We start from the raw sequence: 18,959 nt of genomic DNA, 5'->3' as shown, positions 1-18,959 counted from the left end.
ACCATTAATGAAGATTGTTTTAGGTTAAATATAATTAAATAAGTAATTGTTCAACGAAAATCACAGACTGTGGGGTACCCACGTTTCAAAATCGTGTTCTACTAAAAACGCAAAATCGTGTTTTTTCCGTCAAAACCGCAAAATCATATTTGTATCCATAATACATAATATATACACAATGTAAAATACAAAATACACCACATGAGACCAAAAAAATTTGGGTACCCACGGGTTTACCCACAAGAGTTAAAACCCATTCGGGTTTACCCACTAGACTTAAAACCCGTTCGGGTTTTTTGAATCTGGGTCTTTTTTGGGCGGGTTTTTTACGGGTTTGGGCCGGGCCGGGTTTTTTCACCCATTTTAACATCCCTAATCACAGTAGCTTAGTGGTTGTGAGCTCCATGCGCACGCGCGCGCGCCCAGGGTTTGAATCCCACTATGCGCAGTACAACTGGTACAACTAGGGTGCAACTGGTACAACTATTATGGTACAACTGGTACAACTAGGGGATATATGGTACAACTATGCAAGGTGCAACTAGGAGATATAAGGTACAACTATTCTTTAAAAATTGTTAGAAGGGTAGTTTCGTCCTTTCGTTAAAAAAAGGGTAGTGAGATTAAGTTGGGGTAATACAGAGATGAATTTCTGGTATAGGGACACTAGAGATGAATTCTCGTCTTTCAGGGACTCTTATCAGCAATTTTTTTGTTTTGCTCTCTCATCCGGTGTAAGATTCGGATGAAGCAAATTAAGCATATCTTCCTTTGTTTTGATTTTTGAATTCTGATTTCATTTTCTTTGAATTCTGACTGATCAACAAAGACGACGCTACGAGAGAGTTTGATTTATACACTTCCAAGCAATATGGGATTTGTACAAATCATCTGCTTTACATATATTAAAAGGATTTAACTACGATCTCTGCAAAGCTTAATTTACTTATTGTATGATTATTTTCCTTTTTCGGTCAACATGGTTCTTCCCTTATTATTTATTCTTTGCTCATATTTTTGATTAAAGAAACGTAAAATATGCAAATTGTCCTTTTTCCATTGCGATACTTTGATTATTTAGTCTATGCCTTGTACGATGAGAATAGAAACAAAAAAAAAACAAAATTAAAATTTTATACAATAAGAAAAATATACAATTCATAGATATCGTAGAATCTTTATATAATAAGATATGTGTCCTCACGAGATCAAATTTTTAATAATTAAGATCAATAACATTGAAAGCTTTCGAAAACTCTTACCCTAGAGCTTATCGTTTTTATCTTCTTTCTAGGGTTCAATTTACCGTTTTTCGTAACCCTAGCTATGGATCGAGCTTGGGGTTCAAAGCCTGGTAGCGGAGGTGCAGCCTCCCGCCAGAACGAGGCCATAGATCGCCGTGAGCGTCTCCGTCGTCTTGCTCTTGAAACCATAAACCTTGCGAATGATCCTTATTTCCTTAAAAACCACCTTGGAACCTACGAGTGTATACTATGTGCAACGTTGCATAACAACGAAGGAAACTACTTAGCACATACTCAAGGGAAGAGGCATCAGATTAGCTTGGCAAAGAGAGCTGCCCGGGAGGCTAAGGATGCTCCAGCTAAGCCGCAACCGCTACCACATAAGAGCAAAGTCTCAGTTCGCAAAACAGTTAAAATCGGTAAACCAGGGTATCGTGTTACAAAGCAGTACGATACTGAGCTGAAGCAAAGATGTATTCTGTTCCAGATTGAATATCCTGAGATAGACGGCAACATAAAGCCAAGACATCGTTGCATGTCATCTTATGAGCAGAAAGTTCAACCTTACGACAAGAGATATCAATACCTTTTGTTTGCAGCTGAGCCATATGAAACCATATCTTTCAAGGTTCCTAGCACTGAGATTGATAAATCATCCCCTAATTTTTTTTGTCACTGGGATCAAGACTCCAAGATGTTTACTTTGCAGGTGTGTTTTAAGCCCAACAAGCCTCAATTCACTATTGGAGCAAACGGACTTCCACCATCGCCCCCACCACCTCCAATGGCTAATGGGCTTTGGTTTATCCCGCCGCCTCCACCACCAGCTAACATGTGAAAGCGAAACTAGAAACGTAAGAATCAGCTATAAGCAGTTTAAACACAGTACTACTCCCTTATTTAAAAGATTGTGCTCTTTGACTATCTGTTTTGACCTTGATTCTTAACTATGCGAGATTTCGTTTATGGGTTTTACAGTTTTTTTTTTTCTTTTTCTTTTTCTTTTGAACCAATTATTTTGTTTTACCCTTTGAGAATTCTATATGCTAAAGACACTACTTTGTTTTTTCCGGTGGTTAATATAATTTTTCTTTCTTTCTGCAGAGATATTTTGTTGGAATTGGGCAAAGGTAAGACCCTTCCGGAGATAAAGCCGGTAGGGTTGATAGCCTTTCGGAAACGAAGCCGATAAATGATACAACTGCCCGAACAAGCGAATACAAAAACCATGCATATATATTAACTTAATAATTCGCCAGAGTGGAAAACTATAAACAACGGTGTTTTGTGTGAAATATTATCTTGCGGACCAAGTTATCTCCAATACTTTGTCAGCGTGCTCAATATCATCGTCAAATGTGGTGACTGATGAGACCACGAGGTGATGTAAGTCCAATTCAATTGATTTTGATCACATTTGAGTTCACTATTATCTTTTCAGATTATATACACAACCCGAAGCCTTAGGTTAGTACTCTGCTTTTCCCATTTCCATGTTTCTTTGTTCGTATAGAATATGAGGCTACGAATTTGTTTTAGCATGGGAACTTGTTTGAGAAATGAAGTGAACTTTCAAGATAAAACTGGTGTTTATTGAAGAGAAAAATGGGAAGCCTTTATGGAACTACATTTTTGTTGTATACACCAAAAACAATTCAAGCTCCTCATCAGTAAGGTTCAACCAATCAAAACTCATTTTCCGGCAGCTCTTTAACCATTTCATCCACTCCTCTCTCAACAATCACGTTGATTCTCCACAACACAATCTTGCTTTCCCATTTCATGCCTTTGATTGTATACAGTCTCCAAAGCAGACCCTTAACCAGTAAGTACTCGCTTGTACCATACCATCGCAGTTGTTTCTTCACAATACTTTCCACATCTCTGAAAGCTCTCCTCACAAGCCCAACTTCCATTCCTCTTTCCACGAGCTCTCTCACTGAATATATCATCTTATGTGCAATCTCCTTAACTGATTTAGAGTGACTTGAGACCTCTATCAAGTGAATTGCTGCAAAGAAGGCACCCGTAAACGCCAAAACCCAGCAACTGTTATCAACAAACAACTCTGTTGGTGGGTTTAGCCTTGTGCTTATCTTTGGGAGAAGAACTTCAATAACAGGAACCACAAACTCCTCATCTTCAAGCGGCATTGTTAAGCACTGGAAGATATAAACGGCTCTCTGGAACTCTGTTTTACTCGATGCTATATAATTGCGTAAAGCGTACCATGTGACATCTTGGTGTTTGAACAACTCATACGCAACGTGACTAACCACCTCACCTAAGACTTTAAACATACTGTCTGTGATTCCTTGTTGCCGAAGGCAAGAGATAAGCAACGGCTGAACTTGTCTCACCACTGAAAAGTCTATATGCATCTTCTTTGAAGTATGATAAGAGAGTAAGACATTGACCCTTCTGATTGCTATTTCTCTAGACCTATCTTCAAGTTCAGTTGACGCAAAGATCTCTAAGACTTCTAGTGAAGATAAATCTTTCAAATGGTCATACCAGTCACGGCCGAATTCTGACCCATGATCTTGATCAGTTTCCTGAGGTTGTTTTGTAAATAACATGTTGATCTTGATCACGATCTCCTTGGTCTGTGTTCCTACTTCTCTGACATTTCCGATCTCTGTCACGAACGTCGACACAAAATGGCATTGATCTTTAGTGTACATATGCAGACTCATGTCTCTTGACAGGAACCTTTCGAAATCTTCAAGCCCTCGTAACATCAAACCACCAAAAATGCGAAAAAAAAAAACAAAAAAAAAAAGAGAAATCTTTAAAGTGTTTTGATTTATTTGTTTGACAACATATGATAAAAAGTAGCAAGACAGAGTACAAGTATAGATAAAAGACTTGGAAACATACTTTTTACACGCCAATTTGGTTAAGCAGAGACAGCTGAAGTAGAGGCAGGGAGATCGCAGTAGACGCACATTAATTATGTTGCTTCCGTCATAGACTTATTACCAGTTGCGAGAAATCTTTATAATGTTTTGTTTTATTTATTTGACAACATATGATTAATGGGTAGCAAGAGAGAGTACAAGTATAGATAAAGGTATTGGTTTAGAATTTTAAGAGAATTTTAATGACTTTTAATAAAATCATGGAAAGTATAAAATTGAGGATTCTAAGTGATTGTTTAGAAAGTTTTTTAAAATCTTGCTGATTTAATTTGTTTTTCCTAATCTTGTAAAATCTCTCATAAAATCTTGTAAAATCTTTCTCAAAAAATATTACACAATATTCTTTTGATTCAATGCTTCTGTAAAAAAAAAAAAAAAAATCTCTTGCTTATCTCATCTTCTATAAAATCATCATCTTCTTGTCATTGTGGTGAGAAGCCCCAGTATCTAAAACAACATCAGTTAAGTGGGTTTAACCAGACAGTTTTTCAGAGGAGGTGGAGGACCGTTGAGCTTCAAGAAGGTTGATAAGCTGCGTGATCTGATTGTTGGAGCTACTGTCAGAAGGAAACGTCACACGGGCGGTGTTAGTACGACCCCGACCTTGACCAAGTCCCCTTGTCGGGTGACCACCACGTTGAACTGGACGGTTAGGCTGGTTGTTGTCTGAGCGTGTTCCAATCCGGAAACCCATGAAGTTGAAAACACTCCGACACGTCATGGCCTTGACGGCGACAATGTGTGCAGGAAAGGGTCGAACGGTCGCGAAAACGAGGACCAGACACGGCAGCAGCTTGAGCAGGAGGCTCTGTTTTGACATTGAAGCCAATCGCCTCTGTTTTGGCTGTTTCCTTCGATCTCGCAACGTTGAGATTTTGTTCCTCACGTACGACACGAGAGTATACCTGAGTAAGAGGAGGTTTCGGGTCTTCACCAGTTATGGTAGACCGTATATTGCTGAACCGAGGAAGATCGAGACCAAACAAAAATTGATGGACTTAATCATCTTCACGTTCCTTAGCTATATCCGGAGCAGCAGCGCAAGTACATGCACGACCTGTTTTGTAGTGTTGTAGTTCCTCCCAAAGCTTCCACAAACGACCATAGTATTCCAAGACAGGCTGGCCGTTTTGTTTACATTCGGCAATCTCATCTTTGAGAACCTGCTTACGAACTCCGTTGCCAACAGAGAACCGAGACCGAAGACTTTCCCACAAGGTAGAGGCTTCGGCGATGAAAGACACAGTGGAGCGAAGCTTGGGATCAATAGAAGTACGAATCCAGCCAACGATCATGGAATTCGCGGCACGCCACAAGCTTAGATCTGGTTCAATACTTGGTTTTGGAATAGTGCCATCGATAAAGCCAGGTTTGTGTTTGGCTTGAAGAGAGTTTTGTAACTCTGTTGCCCATTCAGCATAATTATTTTCTTGCAAAATCACGGAGGAGATCAAGGCTCCGGGATTGTCAGAGGAACTTAGTTGATAGGGGGACGGTGGTGATGCAACGACCACCTGAATTTGTGGACAGAAGACATCGTGGATTAGAAAAAGAACTTTCGGCGACGGCGGTTGGTGTAGAACAACGGCGGCGGCGGTGAGGGTTGTAAAAAAAAATTAGGTCAAAAAATTACAAGGCTCTGGTACCATGTAATACGATATAGTAGAATATGTTCTGTCGTATATTCAACAAGTGAATCCACGAAATCAAAACTAACCGTTAACTTTCTAATCCCTCCGGTGAAAAGCAAAGTATATACGTCCAGAAGCTTCCCACAAAATTTCAGCACGATCAGATTATAGATGAAACCGCAATCGTCCCCGTAACACCCGTTGGTCTCAATCCACAAATGAGAAGAAACGCCCCACAAAACTTGTTTACCAACCCTACAAATCAACAAATGAATTTTTTCTGTGTTTTGTCCTCACTCGCACAGTTCCGAAAATCACTTTCAGGAATGCCACTGCAAACCAGGATGTCACAGTCTTTGAGCTCATATGGATCTATCAACAACGATTTATGTTTGTTCATTCTATCTATGTTTGTTGTAAGCTTGTGTTTGATTAGCCTATTTCATCTATCTATTAGGTTGATGTGCTTTTACTCGTTTTCTTCATTTAGGATTGAATGAATAATGGTAACAATTATGTTTGCAAAAAAAAAGGGTTTATGACCAACCAATCAAAGTTGAGAAATTAGAAGAAAATTAATTTGACATAATTAAAGGAAAAATAGAAAATTATAAGCACGATAATATATGAATCCTAAATAATTCAAAGATGAAAATATAAATTATAAAAAATCCAAAAATACTACAGTAAATTTTAGGTCAACATATTAATCTCAACTATTCCCAACTGAAAAAAGAAAAAAAGTGAGAGAAAATTTGGTTTAAAAAAATAAAAAAAAATTTACCTTCCTATTAAAAAAATTTCCCAATTAAACAAAGTTGAAGGCAATGTTTTTTGAATAAATTATTTTTTTAGATGAAAAATATGAGATGGTCTATGTTTGTATAGAAGTGAGTATCTACAAAATTTAAAATTAATAATTAACTGTATATTTTTTCCTTAATCCTTTTTTTTGTAGAATTAGTAACTTTAAATTAAAACTAAGTAAATAATATTATACTTTTAACTTTTATGAAATATATATAGATATATAAATATATATATTTATATATAATATCCTTATAATTATTTAAGAAAAATTTTGTACTTTTCCTAAATTCTGTAATTTTTAATAATTATCTTTTTACATTATTAATATTTTTATAATAAAATATTGGGGCATTCTCAAAAATGCCCCTTTTTCCATATCTCTTTTTAAAAATACCCCTTCATGTTGACCATTTTTAAAACTACCCCTCTTTATATACAAAGTGACCAAATTACCCTTTTTGTGTGACAGCAAGAATGTACAGTCATCAAAATCGAAAATATTTTCCCGCCAAAAAAATTTCCCGCCAAAATTTTTTTTCCCGCCAAAATCGAAAATTTTTCCCGAAAAAATTATTTTTTCCCGCCAAAAAAAAAATTTTCCCGCCAAAATCGAAAAATTTTCCCGCCAAAAATATTGAAATTTATACCTTTTAAAAACCTTGTAAACGCTTTTAAAAGTTTAAACACCTTGTAAACGCTTTTAAAAAACTTGTAAATGCTTTTAAAAAGCTTGTAAATGCTTTAAAAGGTTTTTAAACACCTTGTAAACGCTTTTAAAAACTTTTTAAAAGCATTTAAAAGGTGTTTAAAAACCTTTTAAAAAATTTATAAAAACTTTTACAAGGTTTTTAAAAACATTGTAAAAGGGTTTAGAAGGTGTTTAAAAACCTTTTAAAAATCCTTTTAAAAACCATTTGAAAACCTTTTAAAAACCTTTTAAAAACCTTTTAAAACCTTTTAAAAACCTTTTAAAATTTTTGTAAAAGCGTTTACAAGTTGTTTAAAAAACCTTTTAAAAATCTTGTAAAAGCCTTTACAATGTGTTTATAAGGCTTTTATAAGGTAGAAACCTTATAAAACCTTTTAAAAACCTTGTAATTTTTTTTTGGCGGGAAAAATTTTGGCGGAAAATTTTTTTTTTCGAAATTTTTTATCAAAAGTTTTTTGACAAAAAAATTTTTGGCGGGAAAATTTTTTTGAAAAATTTTTGGCGGGAAAATTTTTTTGAAAAATTTTTGGCGGGAAAATTTTTTTGAAAAATTTTTGGCGGGAAAATTTTTTTGAAAAATTTTTGGCGGGAAAATATGTCGGAAATTTTTTGGCGGGAAAATTTTGTTTTTCTTTTTATTGAATAAAATAATTTTCATCTAAGGGTAAAATGGTCATTAAAAATTAAAAGAGGGCATAAATAAAAATGGCCAGAAAAGAGGGTATTTTTGAAAAGGGGTATATCAAAAGGGGCATTTTTAACAAATTCTCTAAAATATTTTATTTTTGTTGTAATCAAATTCCTCCTATTAAATATTAACTTTTACACATGTCAAAATATGAGATTGATAACTTGACACATATCAAAATTTATCTTTTTGCATTATTAATATTTTTATAACAAAATATTTTATTTTTGTTGTAATCAAATTCCTCCTATTAAATATTAACTTTTACACATGTCAAAATCTGAGATTGATAACTTGACACATGTCAAAATCTTGTTAATGGCTAACTTTCAAAACCCAACTTTATATAATAAGATAGCAGAATGAGGTATTTATACAAGAGTACTTGTCATACTAAGAGATAGCGTCGTATCTACGTAATCACAGGAAATAGAATATTTACATTTATCGTATATCTAGTACTTTGCCAAAGTCATATATCTTTTATTCATCAACGCCTTTTGACGTAATCGATCTCCAAGTTACAGGTACAACTAGACTTGCTCATCTTCTTTCTATGCATTAAAGTATTCTATCTTTGGTTGAATAATTGGTAACATATAGCAATTACGAGTGTTTGATTTTAAAAGGTTAGGATGTCTTTTTTTTTCGAGATGATGACTAACGATAGTTACTACCTCGCTGTGTCACTCGTGTCCTAGGTTAGCTAAGCATATATGTATTTTTTTTTTTCGCCAGGGTTTCAATTCGATTATGTGTTTGATCATCCTGTGTTCTTATATTGAATTATACGTTGATTTTGTGTTCATGTATTATTATATATTCTTTATGTTATCTATATTATGTATGTTGGTTCATGTATTCTTATATATTCTTTAGAGTGTTTGATTTTTTGTTTCTTTGACTAGTGAGATAATCTAGTGATTATCTATATTTTTCTTATCATTGTTTATACATATATACTTAGCTAATGAGAGATTCCCAAAAGAGTAAGGAAAAGGGTCCATACTCCATATAGTCAATGGGGACCAGAAGAGACAAAAATGCTAGTAGAGCTACTTGTTGATGGAGTTCACCGAAACTGGCGTGATAATAGCGGTAACTTTAGCAAGCTAATTGTGGAGCAAAAATTTTTACCAGTTCTTAGTGAAAAACTTGGATGCCAAAAAAATCACAGTCAGTACCTAAGTAGATGGAAATACTTGAGAGGCCTGACAACAATTATTTAGACCTTCAACGCTTCAATTCTGGATTTGGATGGGATCCTGAAATGAAAAGGTTCACCGCTCCGGATGAAGTGTGGGAAGAGTACTTCAAGGTATGTATTTGATTATATATGATTAAGCATACAACATTATTTTTAAATGTACATATTGTATGAGTGATATATCTATATTTATTTTTTATCTACAGAAACATCCTAAACATAAACCTCTACGGTATGAGTCAAACGAAAGATTTGAGGATCTTCAACTCATATTGGATGTGGCTTAGCTACCGGTGGTTCCGCAATTGGAATGGGTGATACCACTGATGCTCCAAGCTTTATTGGGGAGAGTAACAAAGTGAGAGATAGCATAATCAGTGATGAAGCTTTTGAACATTCATCTCAAGATCCATCAGCATCAAGAGAATGTGATTTGTCACCACTCTACCAAGGCACAAATCCAAAAGGACGGATGGGTAAACTTCCTTCAAGGAAGAGGCCTAGAACCTTAGCTACTAGCAATGTGGATAAGCTGAAAACTGATGAGGAGGATCCTATGATCATAGTTAGTAATAAGATCCTTAATGTCATACAACAAAGAGAAGAACGACAACAAAGAGAAGCTGAGAAAAGAGAAGAAAATCTAAGACGGGAAGCTGAGGAAAAAGAAGCTGTGAAAAAAAGAAACAATGTCTGGGAAGCAATGAAGGAAATTCCTAACTTAAAAAATCATATTCGCTACAAAGCAGTTACCTTGATTCACTCACTTGGAATGAAAGATGTCTTCATAGACATATCGGTAGAAGAACATTTTGGTTGGATTCAGAGCAATGTTGGCTCTATATGATTATTGCTTTTGAGTTTTCTTTTTTAATATTTTTTTATCTCTTGTTTAGTGAGACAATATTTTGCTATGGAATTGAATTTTATTTTTATTCTCAGATATTCTCTTTTGTGTTTATATGTTTGATGCATAGTGGTCTACAACTTACGTTTAACAAACATATACACGTCAAATTATATATATATATATATATTATCATCTAACTGATTAATAGATAATTTTTTCAGGGGCTGTTTATCATGGATCACACGATTGTGAGAGAGGATGAATCTCATCATGAAGATGACGAATCAAAAATAGACATTTTGGTATTACTACTGAAATATACGATAAGAGCTTACTGTATGAACAAAAGTATTGAGCGTCCGATTCGTAAGCCTATCACAAGAATTGGCTACATTTACCTCGAGAAACTTCTTAAAGAAGATCATAAACGCTTTCGAGAGGTATACCGTATGTATCCTGAAGTATTTTTGAAGTTATGTGATATAATCAGAGAAAAAACGTCTTTAACAGATACCCAACAGACTTGTCATGAAGAAATGGTGGCTACATTTTTGCTCACCATTGGTCAAAGCTCAAAATATAAGTATACAATGCGCAGATTTATGAGATCAAAATTTGCTGCAAGTACAAATTTTCACAAGGTTTTAGATGTATTAATATGATTGCACCAAGTTGGATGGCCAAATCTGGACTCACAGTTCCTGCAAAAATAAGAGAATGCACACGCTATTATCCTTATTTCAAGGTATGTTTACTACGAATTCAAGATACGTTTCAACACAATTGAGGTAATTATAAAATATTAGGACTGGCTTTGCTTGGGTACGTAATGTGCTTCTCATGAACGTTTGGGTTGATGTGAGTGTTGTTTTTCTTTGTCCTTACTTAATTATTAAATATGTTTGTTTTTCTAATCTTTGCTAGTAACTCATTATTTCTTCATTAGTCAAATTAAGTTGTGAATTATTTAATTGGCTTTGTGGAAGCCAAAAACGAGCAAACAAAATAACATAGTGGAAAAGTCTATTAGAAATATCAGAGCAACACTATCAAAAGACGAAAGATAAAATTATACATAGACTCATTAGCTGCTTTACAGTTATTATCTCTTTCGCATATAGTTGATAAAACAAAGAAATGAACGTCGAACTCTTGTTATCATGATTTTTACAGGATTGCGTTGGCGCTATCGACGGCACACACATTCATGCAATGGTGCCTACTAATGATGCACCAAGCTATCGAAATCGGAAAGGATATATATCAAAAAATGTTCTTGCTGCTTGTAACTTTGATCTAGAATTCATATACAGTAGAACCTCTATAAATTAATACTCTTTAAATTAATACTTGCTATAAATTAATAAATTCTTCCGGTTCCGAGTTGGGCCAGTGTAAAAAATGACACATTTCGATAAATTAATAAGATAATATTTTTTTTGGAAATCCTATGTAAAAATATAGTACCATCAATATCATAAATTAATAATCAAATAATATTAATATATATATATATATATATCTAAGAAAATCTAGTGAAATACTGAAATATGACTCTATTATTGTTTGCATATTCTTGAATTTGCATTCTTATTGGAGCTCATCTCTAATATCTTTCATTGTCGTATTCTCAAATCACATCCAAAAATTATGAAGAGTTCTAAATGAGATAATTGCTTATTTATATGTAACTGATTTTAAAATTATCGCAATATCTTATTCAACTTCATCATTACCATGAATGATACTAGTAGAAATTTCTTCTAAACTCTAAACTTCTAACATCTATCATTTTTACCTAAACTCTAAACTTAGCAATTACAATAGACAAGATAATAAATTAAGAAATTTTTTTTAAAAAAATGAATGATAACAAAAGTATCTTATTTTGTAATACATAATTTTCAAAATTATGAAAATTAAAAAATCTCTTCATAAATTAATATTTTATTAATTTATCGATAAATTAATAATTATTAATTTATCGAGAAATTAAAACCTCTTTAAATTAATAAAATTTCATGGTCCCGACCTTATTAATTTATAGAGGTTCTACTGTATGTCTTTAGTGGATGGGAAGGTACAGCTCACGATTCAAAAGTATTAAGTGATGTTGTAACGAGCAGCATCTATTCACAAAGTATTAAGTAAGAGCAAGCTACCTGTTCCCGAAGGTATATACATATGCATTACACAAAACATTGTTACTTCTCTTTTGTTAATATAACTATTAATATTCATATATGAATTACAGGAAAATATTATCTAGTTGATTGTGGATTTGCAAATCGACGCAATTTTTTAGCTCCATTCAGGGGTACAAGGTACCATCTACAAGACTTTAGAGGTCAAGGTTGTGATCCTAGCAATCAAAATGAGTTATTCAACTTGCATAATGCATCTTCCAGTAATGTGATCGAGAGAATTTTTGGTATCTTTAAATCCCGTTTTCTGATTTTCAAATCAGCACCGCCTTTTCTTTTTAAGGTACTAGCAGAACTCGTATTAGCTTGTGCTGGATTACATAACTTTCTTCGTAAAGAATGTCGGTCCGATGAGTTTCCTCCCGAAGAATACAATGATGAAGAAACCAGTATCGGTCACGAAGAAAATAGTAATCAGGAAAATGGAGATACATGAACTCTCCAATCTCAGCAAAGAGATTATGCTAATAATTGGAGAGACACAATAGCTGCTAATATGTGGGCAGAGGCTACAGGAACAGGGAGCATGCCATGAAGATCTTGAAGGTTTTTTAAAATTTTTTAAATATTGTTCTTTTCTTTGCTTGTGTTGGATGGGGTGATACGAAACATTGTCTTTCTTTTGCTTTAAACGTTTGTCTTTCTTCTCTATCTTTCTAAACTCGATTTTCCCTCTCTTGATCTGTTGATTTTGTTGTTTGTTTTTATAATTTTTCTGGTTCTGTTTTGCTCTGTTTTTCTGGAAAAGTGTCAATGTATGTGTCATTCGGACTAAACTCGGATTCGGTCTGAGAAAGAAAACAAATGTGTAAACACACAAAGAGAAGAAAGAGAGATAAAGAAAGAAGAGAGAGAGAGGGTCGCCATTAGAATACAATATACATTGACCTCTCTGTCTCATGAATTAAAATATACAGGGCCTGTTCGTTTCAGTGTCGCAGCGACACCTTCTAGCGACGGTAAATTACACTGACATCAATGGATTCTTTCTTCTTTACCATCGCTTGTTTTTTGTTTGCTGTCGCTGCTTTCCTTTTTGTTCAAAATAACAGATATCGTTGTCCGTCGCGGGCCGTCGATGGATTTTTCAGCGACTCATTTAACGGAAGCAGTGTCGCTTTTTATTTTTTTTATAAGATACTTTATTGCTGGGTAAAAAATAAACCAATCAATTTAGTGTTATTTTGGTGTCGCTAGAAAGTGTCGCGCGACTCTGCAAAAGAACAGAGCCACATTTACCTCTCTGTCTCATGAGGACGCACATGCTCCTCTCTCTCTTTCAGAAGTTTTTGTTTTGTTTATTTTGTTTCATTGCTTAAGAAACAAAACTAGAATCAAGTCATTAGAATTTGAACAACATATTTTATATTGTCGCACCACTAGCTAAGGGTTCCAAAACTAGACCCTGAAATGAAAAAAAAAATATTTAAGCATGACATGTGAAAGAAACCGTCACTTGAATAATAACAGAGTAAACAGAGATAGAACCTTATGATTACGTGGAAGAGATCCATTCGCCAGTATTTGACTCTTGAGTTGAGTATGAGCCACAATACTTTCTTTTGCATCTCGGTTTAGCTTGAACCAATCCGTGAACACGAAAGTAGAATGGGTCTTGTCAGCTATCACAAGAAGCGACATTGGTTTTGCTACTGTTTCGAGTGAGATACAGCCATGAGCATCCAAATACTGCAGATTTGATGGAAGCACTGGAAGAGAAATGAGCTTTCGACAATGCTTCTTCTCCCATTCTTTCTTTTTTCCGGTGACCGAAGTCGTAACTCTGTCTATTTTTTTTTTTTTTGCTGGGTATTTATATGAGTTTGGTAGAAATGGGTTGGGAAATTGCGACGTGATTGTAAACCCTCTCTCTTCTTTATTTATCTCTCTTTCTTCTCAAAAAGTCATGGACTATGATACACAATCTTTCTATTTGATGAAAGTGTTTACATGACATTTTTTATGAAGAAAAGAATATAGAATCCTAAACCAATAATATAATAGTTGAAGTCATTAACGATCTAAGATTCTTTTGTTTTATTTGAATAACATAAAACTTTTAATGACTTGATAAAACTCCTAATCCAATAACACTATGAAGATTTAAATAACTTTTTACAAATCCACAACTAATAACACCAAATTTTAAAAAAGTTTTAAAAAGTCTTGATTGAATAACAACATATTTTACATAATTTTTTAAGTTATTAAAATTCTCTTAAAATCCCAAACCAATAATCCTCTTAGAAACATATTTTCCACACGCCAATTTGATTAAGCAGAGATAGCTGAAGTAGAGTCGGGGAGTTCGAAGTAGACGCACATTAATTCTGTTGCGTCCGTCATAGATTTTGTCCATGTTACAGAAATCTTTTCATCCTTCACAGGTTATACATAAAACAAAAAAGAAAAAAAAAGAGATTTCAGTACATTTTTTGTAATATAGTAATTAATATCAGAACTTTCTATACTTAAATGTAAGAATTACTTACCCGTTCATATTCGTCTCTGTAAACTATAATTTGGAAAAAAAATAAAGAGAAGTTGGTATTAGCTAGAATAGTACAATCACTACACGCACAGAGGTCGTAGTAGCCTATAGCGAAATGTGCATCGCCATCTTTAACAGCAGCGGTTGTTAATCCTGCATCCAAGGTTTTCTCTGTATGCACAAAAAATGTTATACAGGCCCGGCTCAAGTTGTTGTTGGACATGGTGCAAAAAAAAAAAAAAAATTGATGTTTTTAAGGTGTTAATTGTAGATTTCATAAATTTAGAATCATTTTTATCAAAAATATTAAACTTTGAGGGCTCAAAGCCTTCTAAATTTTTTTTTTAAAATGAAACCTGGTGCAAAAGCACCGCTTGCACCATATCAACGCCGGCACTGATGTTATACATTGATAAACTATAATTACAACAAACAACAACAAATGAAAAAGTTGAAACTTGGAATTTAGATCATAAAATATACATATTACGTACCTGTAAAACCAAATATCCTAGCGTCTGCGAAACTGCCGGGAGTTATAGTCACACGAGTGATGTTAATAGAAGGGTATCCAATACCTACATCAGTCCCAAAGATTCAAGTCATGAAAATACAGTCCGTAATTACTCCTTACTAAATTAGTAATATAGTACTTGTAATAACAATCAAATGTTCTATAGAATATTTTGAGTTACAAAAATGGCTTTTTGTTTTGTTCTAACTATTAATATTTTATTTTGATTTAATATTGAGATAGTTTTTCTATAAAAACAAGTTATTACAAGAGTAAAAAAAAATGTCCTAGCTAGGCCTCCACAAACTTGATGGATTTAACAAATAGATACTTAGAGCATGTGCATTGGTTGGGACAAATATTTGGTCCCTTGAATAAATTAATGTTATTTTCAGAGTTTCTTAATTTTGGGATGAGCATTGGTGTCCTTCACAATTGGTCCCCTGTAAAAAAATAATATTATTTTTTTAAATATTTAAATTAATAAGTAAAATCATAGTAAAGTTTAAATTCAAATAAAACATATAACATTAACATTAATAATATAAGAAAATTACAAAGTTACAAAAACTTGGAAAAAACAAAACATACAATTAAAACATGAAAAATAAAAACATAAACCGTAAAAACATGAAAAGTAAAAACAAACATTTTATTCTCAGCATAGAATTTTTGTAATTAATCTTCATTATATGTAAAACAAACATTTTATTCTCAGCATAGAATTTTTGTAATTAATCTTCATTATACATCAATCTAAGAAATACTGTGCCACTATCTTATCTTTGATAACTTGATCAGTTGCACTAAGTGGCTCTGGTTTGGCAAGTAGTGTGTCTAATATGCCAAGCTTCTGTAGCTTCTCCTTCTCAGCCATATCCACCTTCTTTACTTCCAACATGCTCTTGTACTCAGCAAGAGCCTTCCCCTCAGCTTTGTTCCTGCTGCCCTTTGTTGCCTTGATACCTTGAGGCCTTTTCTCACAGTCTTGCTCAGTGTGGTTTTCCTCGCCTTGTGAAGCCTCGGATTGTGAAGCTGCAGCTACAGGTTTCCTCTTTGTTCTGACTGCAGGTGTCGGAGTGTTAATAGCGTTTTGGTTCAACCATTTCTGCTCAAACCTTAACAAGCACCAGCAATGCTCCATTGTAAACTTTGACTTATAATCAGCGAAGTAGATGTCGTGAGCCACCTTCAGCACATCGTTCTCAGAGTGCTCACTGCTGTTTAGTCTCTCTGCAGCTGCATAAGCCCCACAGAACTTGTTAGTGTAGTCATTAATCTTGAACCACCTCTGCTTACAGTTTATGTTAAGCCCTTGTTCGCCATTGGCTATAGCATGAGGAGACTCTGCATAGTATTTCTGAACCCTTTGCCAAAAGCTTCCCCCCCTTTGTTGATTTGAAATAATCGGGTCCTTGGAAGTGTTCAGCCACGCACTGATGAGGATCTCATCATCAGCCGGATTCCATTTCTTCCTATCCTTCCTGACAGGTGTCTCTTAAGAAAGGGGTGCATCCTGTGATTGTTGAGAGCTCGAAGCAGGTATTTCATAAGCGACATTGTGGCTAGATTAGGGAAAACTCTCATAAGGAGAGTTTTCTAGGTTAAATGAATCTCCTTGACTGTGTAGAAGATCTAAATAGCTAGAGGACTGACTGAAAGTATTGTGAGAACTCATAGGAAGAAGAGCAGAACCAAAGACGAGAGATGTTCTCAGAGGACAGAAATCAGAAATGTTTAAAACAAGAACCAAAAAGAGAGATGTTACAAAGAACAGAAATCAGAAATGTTTAAAACAAGAACCAAAGCGAGAGATGTTCCAAAGAACAAAAATCAGAAATGTTTAAAACAAGAACCAAAAACGAGAGATAGAGGATGATGGAGAAAGATTTAAGACTGGCTTGGTGTTAAAAAGGAGATAAAGTAACAAGTAATAAGTTATTACCATTCAACTACCTAAGTCTAATCATAATTTATTACAACTTATACAAGTACAAAGAGAAGTAGTACCCCATTAAATACATAGAGGAGCTGGTGTAAGACAAACATTAAAGACTTCAACTGTGTTTTTTAGTAAGAATAGAGTATTTGGAAGAGATTTCCAAATTAAAATATCTCCGGTTTTGTATTAGTTTGTTTTGCATTCATATATTAGTTTTAAAGCAAATCTAATATCTTAACACTAGTATCAGACTATTATCAGACTTCAATCATCCACCAAACAACAAGAAATTGACATTTCAGATGCTAATGAAATCGAATAATTACCTCTTACTCGATTGTTGTTGCTACTTGTCCTGTGAATTCCCGTTATGTGTGGCTTACTTCAGGTGACACTGACGAAAACTCATGAACAACAAACAATTTCAAGTGAATACTCGGTTTAACATAAAAAAAATCAGACTAACACAAAGAAACTGCAACATTCTTATAGCAAAAAGCCATTAGCTTCTTGTTCTCAACTATTGAAACCATAATCCAAAACCCTAAATCGGAACAAAAATCACAGAGGACATATACATAAACAAAGATAGTAAACTATCCAAACAAGAACCATCGACTAAACTTTCGGATCCCAAATTCAATTTCCCAAAACCGAAAAAAAAAAAAAACTAAATCATCTTAATTCAGAAACGAAATTGGAACACAAACCTCTTTCAATTGGAACCGGCTGATTTTTCTCGAGATCAAACAGCAGATCGCCCTTTGCGTGATGATATTTAGGGATGAAATCAGATCTCCAAACAAATCACCGTCGAGAGAGAGAGAGAGTAGAGAGAGAGAGAGTCGGAGACAAAAAATAAACTCGAACCATTGAATTTTTCCGTCTCACCCTACAGAAACAACAACAACGACCCACACGTTGCCACGTGTTCAGAGGGACGATGCAAATTACGTCCCAATTGTAGGAACGGTTCTACAATATTAATTTGTTTTTGATTTAAATCAAACCTTTTATTAACGTGGGACGGGTGAAAAATCAACCAATGCACATGCTCTTATACCGTTGCAGTATTTGAAATTGACACTGCCGGCATGCAAAGCAGGTAAGAAGAAGAGTACTGATGCAAGGAGAAGACGCAGAGGCTGGATGTAAGATATCACCATGGTGGATCAGCTCGATCGTCGATCGTCAAAGAGGACAAAAAATATATATATTTTATGTTTGGTTTGACAAAACACGTTCTGTGTAATACTTGTTATGCTTCATTATTCCATCCATGCCTACTCAATTTATAGTCTACAGATTACTATATTTTACTGATTTGGATTGGATCAAATTGATTTACATCCACGTTGTGTACGCGAGGAATATTAAAAGAATGAGTTTTTAATAACGTTATAAATAAAAACATTCATCTCTCACGTATCATATAGGAACGAGTGGATTCATCTCCCACCTAACAGCGCACAACAAACAAATACGTGTTAGCTTTTTTGTTTGGTGAAATGTTAAATACTCCCTCTGTCTCACAAAAATTGATGTTATGTGATTTTTTTTTGTCTCACAAAGTTTGATGTTTTACCATTTTAAATTAACTAATATTTAACTTTTGTAAACTTCAAGAAGTGATCATTAAGAAAACTCAATAGTTATTGATTTATAAATATATAATACTTTTAATAAAAAACAATATTGTAAATAATCATTATTTCTTAATTTGTGTGAAGTCCCTCAAACATCAATTT

At 34.1% G+C, this 18,959-nt stretch overlaps 1 protein-coding gene and 6 pseudogenes across 1 annotated transcript; 3 read left to right on the top strand and 4 right to left on the bottom strand.

The window, feature by feature from the left end:
- Window positions 1-1,301: 1,301 nt before the first annotated feature.
- Window positions 1,302-2,082, top strand: LOC104733852 (uncharacterized; annotated as a pseudogene).
- Window positions 2,083-2,868: 786 nt separating this feature from the next.
- On the bottom strand, window positions 2,869-3,985 carry LOC109127997 (uncharacterized; annotated as a pseudogene).
- A 652-nt stretch (window positions 3,986-4,637) lies between these two features.
- LOC147931124 (uncharacterized) lies at window positions 4,638-5,636 on the bottom strand (annotated as a pseudogene).
- Window positions 5,637-8,973: 3,337 nt separating this feature from the next.
- On the top strand, window positions 8,974-10,057 carry LOC104733849 (uncharacterized protein At2g29880 pseudogene; annotated as a pseudogene).
- A 236-nt stretch (window positions 10,058-10,293) lies between these two features.
- Window positions 10,294-12,799, top strand: LOC147931123 (uncharacterized; annotated as a pseudogene).
- A 1,608-nt stretch (window positions 12,800-14,407) lies between these two features.
- On the bottom strand, window positions 14,408-15,958 carry LOC147931122 (uncharacterized). The gene is made up of 4 exons (XM_087477188.1): window positions 15,919-15,958; window positions 15,250-15,333; window positions 14,757-14,926; window positions 14,408-14,643 (listed from the first exon to the last, which is right to left on the bottom strand). Exons 1-4 carry the CDS (start codon window positions 15,956-15,958, stop codon window positions 14,539-14,541), a joined length of 399 nt encoding a protein of 132 aa, XP_087333314.1. The 3' UTR covers window positions 14,408-14,538.
- A 62-nt stretch (window positions 15,959-16,020) lies between these two features.
- On the bottom strand, window positions 16,021-17,849 carry LOC104733848 (uncharacterized; annotated as a pseudogene).
- Window positions 17,850-18,959: the final 1,110 nt, after the last annotated feature.

The sequence above is a fragment of the Camelina sativa genome, chromosome 12 (assembly GCF_030686135.1).
Source record: "Camelina sativa cultivar CO46 ecotype springtype chromosome 12, ASM3068613v1".
In the NCBI taxonomy this organism is placed as follows: Eukaryota; Viridiplantae; Streptophyta; class Magnoliopsida; order Brassicales; family Brassicaceae; genus Camelina; species Camelina sativa.
Note: the sequence above shows the minus strand (reverse complement) of the source record. Positions and strands in the feature narration are given on the sequence as shown.

Bases quoted from the DNA above. Each gene is read 5' to 3' on its own strand.
- LOC147931122 (XM_087477188.1), bottom strand. From the start codon at position 15,958: ATGAAGATTAATTACAAAAATTCTATGCTGAGAATAAAAT. The intron at 15,334-15,918 runs GTTTGTTTTTAC...GGACTGATGTAG, and splicing joins TTCTATGCTGAGAATAAAAT to GTATTGGATACCCTTCTATT. The intron at 14,644-14,756 runs GTAAGTAATTCT...TAACCTGTGAAG, and splicing joins ACAGAGACGAATATGAACGG to GATGAAAAGATTTCTGTAAC.